The following is a 13,854-nucleotide window of genomic DNA, read 5'->3' as shown; positions in this document are numbered from 1 at the left end:
CTTGCTCAAAGGAACTCCCCATTCCCTCTTCCCTTGCTCGCATGTGGTAGTCAGTGTCTCGGACCCCAATCCCGGGCTCACATTCAAACATGTGCAGCCACACCGGAGCCCGGGGCTGCTCTCGGAGACAGAGTCACTCCTATATATGGTTACCCAGGAGTGGGAGTCTCATCTGAGCTAATGTGTGACTTAATCTGCTGACAATCTCACCCCGCTGGGGCCCCACTTGGGGAGAGCCCTCACTCTGGAAAGAGTGTTCACTTGAGAGCAAAGGGGCTGGGAGGGGGGCAGGACAAAGACAGTATGACCAGATTCGGGGAAAGCAAATGCCACCCAAGTTCTTCCTACCCCTGCTTTGTCCTACATCTGTGGAAATGTCCAGCTTCTCCCATGTGCCCTGTAAACAAACTCACAAGCCTCCTTCTTTCCAAAGTCCTTTTAATACAGCACAGAAAGGCTCTATTTTCATAGGCAAGCCGTATATAGAGTCTCCAGGAATAAGGCACACACCGGAATGCCACCCCGAGGCCGGCCCTTCAGGGAAGTCAGGAGCCTTCTCCATGCACCCCCTCCAGGCGGGGCTCACGGGTTCTGTTTGTCTTCTTAGCTGAATGCACACACATGAACAGATACAGACGTGGACAGGGTCACCACATGGAGGTGCAGGGGTTGGCACAGGGAAGCTGGCCATGAGAGCAAACAAGGATCCTCATTGCCATCTCCCGGAAGGCTACAACACCCCTCACATCACTGTTAGTTGTTGACTGGCTACAATGTAGTGAGGTTGGATTAGACTTTTGTTTAGAGTAGATTCAAGTTCATTAGATGCTAAAAGGCAGGTGGAAGGGCTCAGGTGGACAGGTCCAAGTTCAAAGAGCATGGGGTTGGGAGGCAAGGCTCGGGCGAGGAGGAAGCCTGCCTCCTGTGTTCCTGTACCTCCTTGGGTCTTGCGGGCAAGTCCAAATGGGCTGGCAGATCAAAGGACCTGTTCGTCCGATGTGTCCTTTTCCCTTGCCCATCCCCTGCCCTCCCCTAAAAAATTAATAAAACCATAATAACAAGATAATAACATGAAGGTGCAGGAGAAAAGATTACAATACCACCTGTCCACCTCAGAAGCCAGAGGCAGAGGCACAAAAGATCTCTGTTCCCTTTTTACCATGTTGTCCATTGATAACTCCCCGTAAAAAAAGCAATACTTCCAAAAATACACAAATGTATAAATACAGGACAAGAGCATATTAATAAGTCTAACACTTGAATAATATACTGGGTGCTTAATACTGATATTTTCATCCAAGGAAAACAAAATAGAAAAAAAAAACCATAGCTTAAAGGATTACAAAGATTTTTTTCCTCGTTAGAATTATGTACCAACTTCATATAATAATTCTATGTAGATAATATTTCCTTCTTAATGTAGTTCAGTTTGCATACTTTTTACAGACGAAAGCATAGAAAAAAAAAACAAGAAAAAAGGAAAAGTTCTCACTATAAATATCCTCTTACAGATCAACCAGACTTACAAAACTATGTCTAGAAATCTGTTCAATATGGATTGCCCTCTCAAAAGCACTGACTTTTTAAAAAATGCCTCTTTTTGTTGTTTTCAATTTCAACAATATCAAGCAATCCTATTTTTCTTTTCTTTTCTTAAAAAAAAAAGAGAACCTCAAATATATACAAACAAAAATCACTATGAAGAATTTGGGGGGGAGAGGCTACCAAGTTCAGGGTCGTAAGAAAAACTGGTAACCATGCAGAAATTTTAACATCTATGAATTTTCCCAAAATACACACATAGCATTTTTTTTTAAAAAAGAATTCTGTGTCAAGTATAACTCAAAATAAATACAAATTCACAAGTAGAGCTATTGAATACTTCATATGGGGTAAACACCATTCTCTCTCAACTAGATCGCTAGATCTACTGACTGCAAGCGATTGTCCCTTTTGAATGTACTAAACCACACACTTTCTTGTCCCTTGGGTTCCCAGGCCCTCTGAGCATTAACTCTCCAGCACCCAGCTTAGACAGTGGTATCTTTTTCTTGCCTCAAAAAGATCACAAGTTCAGCCAAAGCACTGCAAGGCAGGCCCAGGGAGAGGCTGTCTGAGGCAAGAGGGCCCAGCTGCACACAGACTTCAGTACAGGGACCCAAATGCTCACTGTAGGGAGAGGTCCCACTTTCTGCTGGCCCTGGCTTCCTGAAGACTGTTGCTGGGCTCTCTGAACCTTTGACTTGGTTCACCCATGCCCAACGAGTCCTCATTTGGGACATGAGCACGCTGCCCACTGATGTGGACATTCTCTTTAGAGGCCCTGTGGGATGACTGACAGAAACAGCCCTTTCCTAAGTGACAGGAAGCTTGGCATGGGGCGGCCCTAGTGCAGCAGCAAGGCTGGGGAGTCTTTGGTGCTGGGTGCTCACAGTCTGCAGCCCAGCATGCTACCATTCCTGGGCAGCAGGGTGGCAGCTAGTGCTTTGGACTGCCACAGGTATACCTTTGTTAAGTATTCAGAGGGTATGTTCTCCCAAAAATCTATCCTGCAGCTAACTGGCTGCAGACACGCTCATCTCTTCGACTCACTCCCTGGACCCGTGGTTAACACTTCACTGTGACTCCTCAGTCGTACAAAGCATTCTCATTTGAAACAAAGGGCAACTGGGCACCATGTGTAAACACTGAATTTCAGGCCTATTTCATGGTCTGACTCTTTTCTTCTCCATAGAGGCATAGTGTCGGGGCAAAGTCAAGCTACTCAGTCCTGGCAGCTGGTGAAGAGGAGAAAGGCAGGAGAAATGTGGCTTGTCACAGGGGAGGGGGATGCACTGCTGATCCTAACCGGGACGGCAGTCTTTCTGGGCCATGTGACATGCCAGGAGATCTCCCTGCCTTCCTAGAAAAGTAGGAAACCATTTTCCCCGGTTTCCAAAGGAGAGGTTCTGCGGCTCATTTTAGGCTTGCCCACTGCGAGGGGCTGAGGAGACCTGGGATGGGGTCATCTCCCATCTTCCCCGGGGATGGGACCACCAGGCAAGGAGGGCTGTAGGAGGGGACCTGGCATCGCTCAGCCTGATTTCCTAAGTGGCTACCATGGGCAGAGGTTTGGAAGGCAGTGCTCTAGGGGCACTCTAGGGGTACCCCATCACCCCAGTGATGCCCTGTGTTCCAGAGGTAGCCAGCTTTCTTCTAGAACATCAAAGCTCACTGGGGCCTCTTGGCTTTCTGGTGGCACTTTCTTAACTAGTGGGGAAACTGAGGCTGGAGATGAGATGTCCTTGCCCCAGGTGGCATAAAGTAACTCCAGAATGCCAAGAACTGCATCCTTCATGGCAGAGCAGGCTTACAGTTTCTGTGGGGTGGTGTCCCTGACATGGGTAGGAGGCTAAGGATGAAGAGAGAGCAGCTGATGAAATCCGAGCTTACAGGGCAGTCTGGGGGAGACCATGGGAGGCGATGCCGGATGTCCCCTAGGATGTCTTGGAGCACTGTTCACTGTTTAATGTCCTCCTGCCTACCAGGCCCATTGGCAGAGGGAGGCTGTATTTAGCTACCAGGTACAATGCAGTGATGTCAGGGGTGGTCAGATGTGGGACTCAATGTGGGCACAACAGAGGACCACTCCTCAGCAGCTGCTAGAACAAGGGTCTGCCCTCAGTGGCTACAGCTTAGGAATGAAACAGGGCTTCCCCAGAGTGGCTTTTCATAGGCGGCAAGCTGCAGGGTTCTGGGTGGGACAGGACCTGGATGGCCTTGGAGGGAAGACTTCCCGCAGGCCTCAGGATTCACAGTTCACTAGTGTACTTGGCGGATACAAAGCCACTCAGCTCCAAAGACACTCAGGAAGAGAGCCTGCGGGAACACCAAGGCCTCTGCTGGCCTCTGTCCCTCTACAGAGCCCGGGGCCTATGGTGAAGAGTCCCTGAGCCTCGTGTCTCTGCACCCCGTTGGGAACATGTCAGCCACACTGTTAGCACGCGAGACGAGGACATGCGCCCCCTCTGCTTAAGCCCACAGGCCTGTGAGGTCTCCTCAAGTATGGGGACATTCAGCCCTTCGGACAGCACGGGGAGGTGGCAGCCGAGGGGTGCTGCAGTGGCGGCCAAGGTCACTGCACACGACGACAGTAGTAGCCCAGGACCTTGCACTTTTCACAGAGGTGCTGTGGGTGCTCCTTGCTCTGGTCAGACACATCCAGGCCATCCGGCTTCTCCAGGGGTCTCTGCAAAGAGGAGGAAGGGGCCAGGGGGTGGGGGAGAGAGAATCCACAGTTACAGAGGTAGCTCAGCCAATGCCTTGGCACCCCACCTTTTGCCCATTTCCAGACATATGAGTCCAGGAAGCTCAGGTGAAATTCCTGGGCTGCCTAGAGCCAAGGCAGGGGGTCTCAGAACCGGATCCATGGCCAGATATGTTGCCTGATCCACAGTCCTCTCTCGGCAGCTGTCCCCTGAATGAAGCTCAGAGAGCTCCCAAATGCAGACCAGAATCAATGCAGCTCAGGGGTGCAAAGGCATCTGCCGGATGTAGAAACTGAGTCTCAGGCAAAGGAAACCCCACCTCACATCTGTCTCCCTGTCACTCCAGGGGCCGTGGGAGTCAAAAGATTATTCTGAACCTAAACTACAACACTTCAGCCCGAGGGGCAACAGGACTCTTAGTTCCACAAAGCCAGTCTGGGGTCTCGGGTCAACCCCAGCCTAGGTCCTGGCCCAGTGCCTGCCCGTTAATCGAGTGACTCCATAAACAGAGCCTTATTGTTTTCTTTTTTTTTTTTTTTTTTTTGGTTTTTCGAGACAGGGTTTCTCTGTGTAGCTTTGCGCCTTTCCTGGAGCTCACTTGGTAGCCCAGGCTGGCCTCGAACTCACAGAGATCCGCCTGCCTCTGCCTCCCGAGTGCTGGGATTAAAGGCGTGCGCCACCAACGCCCGGCGGAGCCTTATTGTTTTCTAATGGGGAAACTGAGACCTAGAGAAAGGAGGCAACTTACCAGGCCTGCCATGCCATATGTGCCTCCTCACCGTCTGTAAAGCAGGCCGTTATGGTGCTCATTTGCAAAATTTGGAAGGATCCTGAGAGAGGCTAGCTGTCCTGGGCTGCACTAGGCACACACAAATACCCTTCTTAAAAATTACATTTATTTAATTGTGTATGTGTTAAGTGTGTGTGTGTGTGTGTGTGTGTGTGTGTGTGTGTGTGTGTGTGTATGTTCACATGTGTGCCACAGCCTGAGTGTTGGAGGTCAGAGGACAACTTGTAGAAGTCAGTTTTCTCCTTCCACAGTGTGGGTCCTAGGGATTGGACTCGGGTCATCGGGTTTGGGGGGCAAGGCCTTTCCCCCTGAGGCACCTCACCAGCCCTCAAGCTCTTTTGTACTCTAGACAGCTTGGGTCTCCCTGCCTGCTCTCCCTCCTTACCCTCCCCACAACAGCCAGCGCAGACCTGTAAACACTGCCGAGATCACAAGGAGAGGCTCCGAAGTGGACAGCATTTCAGTTGGCCACAAAGACCTTGTTCTCCTCCTAACCCCAGAATGATACCTGTCTGCAGAAGGGTCCTCTGCACAGACTTGGGGGGCTCAGAGGAAACCGGTCAGGGCCAGCTGGGAGCCATCTGGCAAGAACAGGGGAGCAGACACCAGAGGCTGACATGGGATATGGGGCAGAGACCCTTGGCTACGGTGGCGTGTCGGGGAGGGCAGCTGGGATGAGTGCTGCCCACTGTGTAGACTGGTACTCAACACTAGCAGGCTGCTTTCCCACCTGCTCCAGGCCTTGAGCCAAGGTGACCCTCGGAGGAGCTGGGCAAATGGGATGGAGGGCTGGAAAAGGTGAGGGTTTAGGCTGCAGGTGGGCAGGATTCTACTTTGTAGCTGCCCTGGAAACGGTGTCATACAACTCAGCACTTAAACTTCAGCTACAAAGGGAAGACCTGCGAGGAGAAGAGCCTGGGTGTGGACCTGAGGGCCTTCCAGAGGACTGGCCACACTCGCCCCTCCTAGTCTGTCCCTGCAGGGGAGAGGAGAAAGAGTTGGACTTCCTTACAGACCAAGTCCCAGATGGGAGCTCAGCCTCCAAACACTGGCTGTGTGGCCTTGGCCTGGCCACCCGACCCCTCTGAGACACCATCTCATTCCCTTCTGTAGAGTGGGTAGCTGGCTCTTGTTCAGGGAGTTGTTCTCAGCAAACCTGGCGAGGACGAAGACTAGACAGAGGAAAAGTCCTTCAAGGTACTGGTGTTGTTTATTCTTAATATTAATGGGAGGGGGCAGTGACATGGGGTCATCTGCTGTCCCAAATGTCCCGGAGAATGGGAGCCAGCATTAATCTCTCACTTTATGGGCTTGCATGTCCCCAGGGTCAGGAAGCTGGGCCTCTGCTGGCTGAGCACAGTGCCAGGTTCTCGTATGTTCTGTATGAAGGACTCCATCTTGAGCTGGGATCTGGGTCCCTATGCCTTTATCTTGGAGGCCCCACTGCTCAGCTCCCAAAGGATGGTCTGGCCAAACCCAAGCTGATGTCTAGCCACTTTCTGCTGCTCCCCACAGTCTACTACCCACCGCCTCCATGAACCAGCCTTCTAGTAAGGGACAGAGGGACAAGAGTGAGCCAGTTTCCTCTGCCTTGGCTCCCACTGGTTTGGGCTTTGTGTGGCCAGGCCATGTTGCTCAGGCTGCCTCAAGGGCACAGCTTCCACAGGAGTGGTGGGTCACCACAGATGAGGAAATCTTAAGACATCTAAAAGTCTTGTCCAGAGGCCTCCAGAGAGGAAATAGTGAATCTCAGGCCCCACACTGTCTGAAACGCTGCCTGTCTTCGTCCTATGGCTCAGGGCTAGCTCTAGATCTCATGTACTCTTCTAGCCTGTTCCAGATCCTTGGCTTTCTGTCACCAAAGATAGCATCCTCCTCTGAGGTTGCTCCCAGCCCTGTGGTCCTGGCCCCTGAGAACTCACTAGCATCTGCCTTGCTCTGCCCACCCTGCCGGGCACTGCTGTCCTAGGTTTCATCCCAGGGGTCAACAGAGGTCCAGTGCTCCCAGGGCTAAGGGCAGAGCCAATCACTGAGACTTGAAGAGTATTCTGGGAAACTGCTTCTGCCCATGTCTCTGCAGTGTATCCATGGTTCATGGCACCACAAGTCAGCTTTGAACACCACCTCTGCCCTCCCTTGGCTGGCAGCCACCACCTCAGCTTGCCTTTCTGCAGCCTGGGCTAGTGGGTAGTGACGGGTGCTGTCTTTGCTTGTGTGTGTGTGTGTGTGTGTGTGTGTGTGTGTGTGTGTGTGTGTGTGTGTGAGAGAGAGAGAGAGAGAGAATGAATAAAGAGAGAGTAAATGACTGTCTTAAAGGATTCTATAACCACAGAGCTCCACAAAGACTTCATGATATATATCTGTGTGGACAGCCAGCAAGTCATTTAACCTCTCTGCTCATATTCCCCTCCAAAAAGTGTCTGTACTAGAGGCTCTGTCTGCTAGGCCTGTAGTGAAGGGAGTGGTTAGAATGGCATCTGGTTCGTGGGGAACCTTCCATGCACTGGCTAGTTTGTTTGTTTGATTGAATGATTGATTGATTGATTGATTGATTTTTTTAGTTTCCCAAGATAGGGTTTCTCTGTGTAACTGCCGTGGCTGTCCTGGAACTTGCTTTGTAGACCAGGCTGGCCTCCAACTCATGGAGATCCCCCTGGCATTGACTAGTATTTATGTTGCACATCAGCAGTAATATTTTGAAGGGGAAGGATCGTCAGCTGAATCCCTGGGAAATGCTCTTGCCTGACCCTCCTGGCCGGCCCTAGCTCTGGGTTCCTTTGAACTGCTCTTCTCCTTGGCCTTGGTGTCCAGGCTGCAGTCACAAGCTGCCAGTGGGGAGCTTGGGGGAGCTGTCAGGATGACCCCCCTCTGTGGAAGGAAAGACCCAGCAGCTGGGACTGATCTGGGAGCCCCCCCTCCACCAGCAGGGAGGCAAAGCCCATTAGTGTTTTCTTCTCTTGGGGGGCGGGGGGCTGGGTTGTCTCGGGAGACACAGTTGGAGCCTGACAGGAAACAGATGTAGTGGGGGCAGGGCTTCTCAGAGGGATGAGGTGGCCCAGGTCAGCACTGGGGGGAGGGGCAAGAGCCCTTCTCCATCCCCCTGGCTCCACTGCCTCCTCTAGGAGAGGCAAGGAGGCAGTATTCCCAAATCTCAAGTCAGAGAGAGATGCACAAGAGCCCAGGAACCCAGAACTTGGCCTGGAGTGGGGGTGAGGGTGAGGGGTACAAATCCTTCGTACCTCAGTCTCCCCAGTGCACACAGTAGGTGCTCAACAAACACTGACTGGATGATGGTGAGTGGGGAAAATGGAGCCTCAAGCCCTTGGAGGGTTCTTCTAGATTGGGCCCCTGTGTGTAGAGCCAGGCTGGCAGCTCAGCAGGCTGCATTGAGGCTCTGCTGCTAAGATGTGGGGAGGGGGAAGGCAGAGAAATGACAGGGATGGCCTGGCACGACCGAGGGGACCCAGTAAGTAGTAGCCTGCCTTGCCAGCCACTGGGGCACACAGGAACACTGCAGGGTAGGTGTAGTGGTGTTGTGTTCCCCAAAATATTGTGCACCCTAATAAACTTATCTGGGGTCAGAGACAGAACAGCCACTAGATACAAAGGCTAGAAAATGGTGGCACTCACACCTTTAATCCTAGCACTCCAGAGGTAGAAATCCCTCTGGATCTCTGTGAGTTCAAGGCCACATTGGAAATGGCCAGGCATGGTGACACATGCCTTTAATCCCAGGGAGTGGTGGTAGAAAGCAGAAAGGTATATAAGGCGTGAGGACCAGAAACTAGAAACATTTGGCTGGTTAAGCTTTTAGGTTTTGAGCAGCACAGTTCAGCTGAGATTCATTCTGGATGAGGACTCAGAGGCATCAAGTCTGAGGAAACAGGATCAGCTGAGGATCCAGCGAGGTGAGGTAGCTGTGGCTTGCTTCTCTGATCTTCCAGCTTCACCCCAATACCTGGCCTCAGGTTTGATCTTATTAATAAGAACTTTTTAAGATTCATGCTACAGGTAGGTATCAGGTTCCCCTGGCCCTGAGTTTGTGAGTTGGCTCTGCCCCTCCTCCTAGGTCATCAGACAGTAGGTGAGTCCCCGAGACCCGCACGCAGTCCAGATCCTTGGAACTCTGACACTGAACACCTTGTGGAAATTGGGCTGTCCTAACTCACCATCCCAGGCCACCACCACCGGCCTATCCTTTCTGCCTACCCCACGCCCGCCCCCTCCCCTTTCCCCTCCCCCCAGCCCACACCTACTGCGTCCTTGCCTCGGTCCCACCCCTGGCGGCTCCGCCCCCACCCAGAGGCCCCGCCCACCCACCTGCTTGTGTGGGTACACATTGATGTGGCACTTGATGCACTCCTGCCCCATGTTGGCCCAGGAGTTCCCGCTCATCCATTTTCTCTTGCACTTGGGACACTTGTACTCCCCGAAGCAGCGCTTCTTGCCTTGGTAAGGTGTCAGACCCTCACCTTTAGGGCGTGCCTGGAAGACAGGAAGTAAATACCAGAAATGGAGCCTAGGTCTCCTCTCCAGAGTACACATGCTAATGCCAGGACAGAGACAGTGGGGTACAGGGCTTCGGAGGAGTTACTTCTCCATCTCAGTGTTGCAGGGGCAGCTGGGTGGGCACAGGTTCTTGGTCCCACCAGGGAGATGTCAACACAGGGACAGGAACTAGTGCCTGACAGAAGGGATCTCCTCAGCTGCCCCCACTTCCAACTGTGGGCTCCCCTAACTGGAGGTAATCATTTTCTACGCTGGCTTTGAACTCAAACCTCCCGTCTCAACATCCAGGGTTTGGGGAAGACAGAAAAACACCCTCTTGTCCAGTCTCTGAAGCATCTCTGTGTCTTCTGTGTCCGCCCAAAGGCAGCTCCACACTGGCAAACACATCGGTGTATATGTCTAGGCCGCCTGTCACTCACCAGACAGACACAAATACACATGCCTCATCACCTTGCTTTTTTATTTTGAAGTACAAGGTCTCACGTATCCCAGTCTGGCTTTCACTTACTACAGAGACAAAGATGATCTTGAACTTCTAGCCCTGCTACCCAGTGCTGGGATTACACACAAGTACCACCATACCTGTCTTATGGTATGCTGGGAATCAAACCCAGGGCCTTGTGCATGCTGGACAAGCACCCACCAACTGAGCTACATCTCCAGCCCAACTCATCTTGGTGTCTCCTTCATGTCAGCACCAGCAGCTACTATACTCTGCTTCACAGCTGCCTGGTGGCAGAATTCCTGAGAGCTCAGCACGTGCTACCATGAGCGCTTACTACACGAGTCAACATACATGCCTTTGTAGAGGAAATTTCCAGAAGTGAAACTTCCGGGGCAAAGGGCATGTGCACTATTTTTCGTGACAACCCCTATTGCCGCTGCCTCCACTCTCACAATGCTTTACCAGCTTTGTAGTCCAGATCCCCAGGAGCAGAGTTCTAGCCCCACTTGTCTGCAGCTGTACTTCCCACATACTTGTTTTTCTCTATTGTAGTTGTCTGTGCTCAACCGATCGGGAAGGATTCAACAGAGGGTCTCAGAAATAAACAGCCCGTAAGCTTTGGACTGTGCACAGTTCTGAGGAACACCATGAGAGTTCTCTCCATGTGCCTGGGACATCGAGAGTCTCATTGCCCCATGTATCCACGCTATATATGCTACCTGCCCATTAGTTATTCAGTGACTGACTGTTACCGGATGAACTGCAGTATCTACAGTGCTTATGTTCAGGTGGCCCTCGTTGTACATAGCAATTGCCCTGGGGCACAGGTGTAAGGTAGCAGACAACTCCTATGCCAAGGAGAAGTCGTAAAATGTTTCCATTACCTGAAAAGGGGAAATTTGCCAATATCAAAGAGGAAAAAAGAAATTGGAGGTTGCTAAAAATCTGTGGTGAGAACAAATACTCTGTTGGGAAGCCGATGAAAGAAAGAGACCCATGCTAGTTTTGATCTTGCAACTCCAACCACTAGTTACAGCCCCAGAGTAGGCATTCACCGGGTCCTGAAATGCACCTTTCTACATTAGAGGAAGCCATAGTATCACTAATCTAAAAGGTACACCGTCTTCTCAGAGGAGGTTTGACATACATCTGTTATAATGAGCAAGACACATTTTTGCATGTATTTAAAAAATGGTTTGTTTATATTTCATTTCTGGCGGGGGGGGGGGGGGGGGGGAGGTAACTTTTTTTTTTTGTTTTTTTTGAGACAGGGTTTCTCTGTGTAGTTTTGGTGCCTGTCCTGGATCTTTTCCTGTAGACCAGGTTGGCCTCAAACTCACAGAGATCTGCCTGGCTCTGCCTCCCGAGTGCTGGGATTAACGGCATGCACCACCACCCGGGATGTGTGTGTGTGTGTGTGTGTGTGTGTGTGTGTGTGTGTGTGCACACGCAGGTGTCTGCTGCAGTCAGAAGAGGGTGTCAGATCCCCTGGAGCTGGAGTTACAGGCAACTGTGAGCCATCCATTACGGGTGATAGGAACTGTACTCTGGTGCTCTGAAACAGCAGCAGACACTGTTTCTTACCACTGAGTCATCTTTTCAACCCTAACCTTTCCCTTGTTGGTTTGCAACAAGAAAATTGATTTGTGTTTTATAGATGAAAGAAGCTGGTGCTCTCCTGCACAGCTTGATACCTTTATTGAAGTATGATCCAAATACTGCAGGTCTCACTCATTGAAAGTGGTCAGTTCAATGGTTCTTAGTACATTCAGAGTTGCATAGCCATCAGCACAACCCAATTTTAGGACATATTTGTCACTCTCCAAAAATCACTCTGTACTCATTAATACTCCCTTTCCTGCTCATTTGCTCCTATGAACTACTTTCTGCCCCTGTAGCTTTCTCTAGTTTATATTCTGTCTTCCGTCTGACTTCTTTCACTTAATGTAATGTTTCTGAGGCTCCGCCATGCTGAAGCATGTGTCCGTACTTCGCCTTCTCTTGCTGCCAAATAATGTCCACTGTACGCCAATACCACGGCTCAGGACACACTGGGCTGCTTCTCAGTCGGCGTCAAGCCGCTGCGAACCTACATGCGCTCACAGAGGATGGTTACCTTAAAGTCCTTGTTACCACAGGATTTTAAGCTGGGAGACCTACTCATAGCTATGCACCCACACTAGCCTTGGATTCTTGCTAGCTGAGGCTGAGGACTGGCTGACCAGTAGAGCCTCTCCTCTTCTTGAGTTTGAGGGAGGCTTGAAGCAGGCTCTGTGTGTCATCATTAGTACCCAGCTCGGCAGTGACAGGACTGTCTGGCAACATGCTGGACAGGAAGAATCTTGAGCTCCACCTTAGAGTCAGCACATCAGAGCCTGTGTCCGTGTGTGTTGGGGGTGAGGTGTGCAGGCACATCTGTACACATGTGGAGACTAGAGGTCAAAACAAGGGGGTCTTCCTCAATCGTGCTCCTTTTTATTTTTAAAGACAGTTTCTCACTGAACCTGGAGCTGACCAGTTTGGCTTGGCTGGCTACCCAGCAAGCTCCAGGAATCCTCCTGTCTCCATCTTCCCAATGCTGGGTTACCGACAGGTGCCAGCACACTCAGCTTTTTCTGTGGGCAGTGGAGATTAAACTCGGGTCCTCATGCTTGCACAGGATGCATTTTACCCAATGAGTCATCTCCCCATCCCAGAGCCTGCATTCTGATAAGAACCCCCAAGAATTTCTCCTCCACCAGATTCAGGAAGCTTGGGCTATGGGATGATCGCCGCCATGGTAACTCCAAGTGACTGCTCACTTAGGATACAGGGTATAGAGGTCAGGCGCAGACTCTGATCCAAATCCTAGCTCTGTGACCTTGGACAAGGCTCGAGGAAGTGACTCCATCTGAGAGTGTTTTGGGCCAGTGAGAGGGCTCAGTGGGCAAAGGCACTTACTGCCAACTCTGATGACCTGAGTTCAATCCTCGGGACCCACCAGGTGGAGATAACCAATTCCCACAAGTTGTCCTTTGACCTCCCCCACACACACATGCATGCCATGGCATGCATGCACATACCCATAAATAGTTAATATCTGCAATAAAAACTTTTAAAAGTATTCTGAGCATTAAACGAGATGATGCAGGTAAACCCTGAGAACAGTAGGATTATTGGCACTGCTACTATTTACTAATCTGAAGTTGTATCGGTGTGTAAGATAATCATTTCTGTCAATTATGTGTGTGTGTTGTTGTTGTTTCCCAGAAGCCATTCATAGGTGATGTCCGACTAGAGTTCCAGGCAAAACAATCAAAGGGAAGAGCTGTGCTGAGTGTCAAAATCCAAACCTGGAAAGCAAGCACAACTCGGTCCTGACTTCCGGGTCCTCTGCTTGACGTCACTGGACTTGTTAGGAATGATGATGTCTCAGGAGCAGGATCAATATGAGCCCTGGGAAGGCCCAAGAGAGGGCAGTGCGGTGAGCGATGCACCCCACACTGGCATGATCTAGTCTACTCACTTGGGACAAGAGGCTGCCTCTGAGGCTGAGCTCTTTGGGTACCCAGCTGGCAGGGTTTCTGAGCCCTCTGCAGCCCGTTCCTCCACTTCCATGCAGCACCCAGTACCTCGGCCCTGAGCGGCCTGTGTCCATAGTCTCATTGGGTCTGTCATCCCGAAATACGGCACCAAACACTGGTGCTCTCCTGCCTCCGTTTCCAAAGGTGTCTGCCTGTGCTGAAGGAGGGTGATAGGGCTGGGGAGGAGGCCACATTCATAAAACGCTTACTCTGTAAGTGTGCAGACGTGAGTTTGCCTCTGAGAACCCATGTAAATTAGTCCAGTGTGTGTGGTAGTATATGCTTGTAGTCCAGTGTGGT

The 13,854-nt window shown here is 51.1% G+C and overlaps 1 protein-coding gene across 1 annotated transcript in view; it reads right to left on the bottom strand.

Annotated features, from left to right (window-relative positions):
* Window positions 1–421: 421 nt before the first annotated feature.
* Window positions 422–13,854, bottom strand: part of Zcchc24 (zinc finger CCHC-type containing 24) — a 54,301-nt gene continuing 40,868 nt past the window's right edge. Inside the window, exons 3-4 of the mRNA XM_006991628.4 lie at window positions 9,358–9,522; window positions 422–4,228 (exon numbers count right to left, since the gene is read on the bottom strand). Of these exons, the coding sequence (XP_006991690.1) occupies window positions 4,115–4,228; window positions 9,358–9,522 (279 nt within the window). The 3' untranslated portion in view covers window positions 422–4,114. The remainder of the gene's footprint in view (window positions 4,229–9,357; window positions 9,523–13,854) is intronic.

This window comes from Peromyscus maniculatus, chromosome 9 (genome assembly GCF_049852395.1).
Source record: "Peromyscus maniculatus bairdii isolate BWxNUB_F1_BW_parent chromosome 9, HU_Pman_BW_mat_3.1, whole genome shotgun sequence".
Classification (NCBI taxonomy): Eukaryota; Metazoa; Chordata; class Mammalia; order Rodentia; family Cricetidae; genus Peromyscus; species Peromyscus maniculatus.
This window is presented reverse-complemented; position numbering and strand designations above follow the sequence as displayed.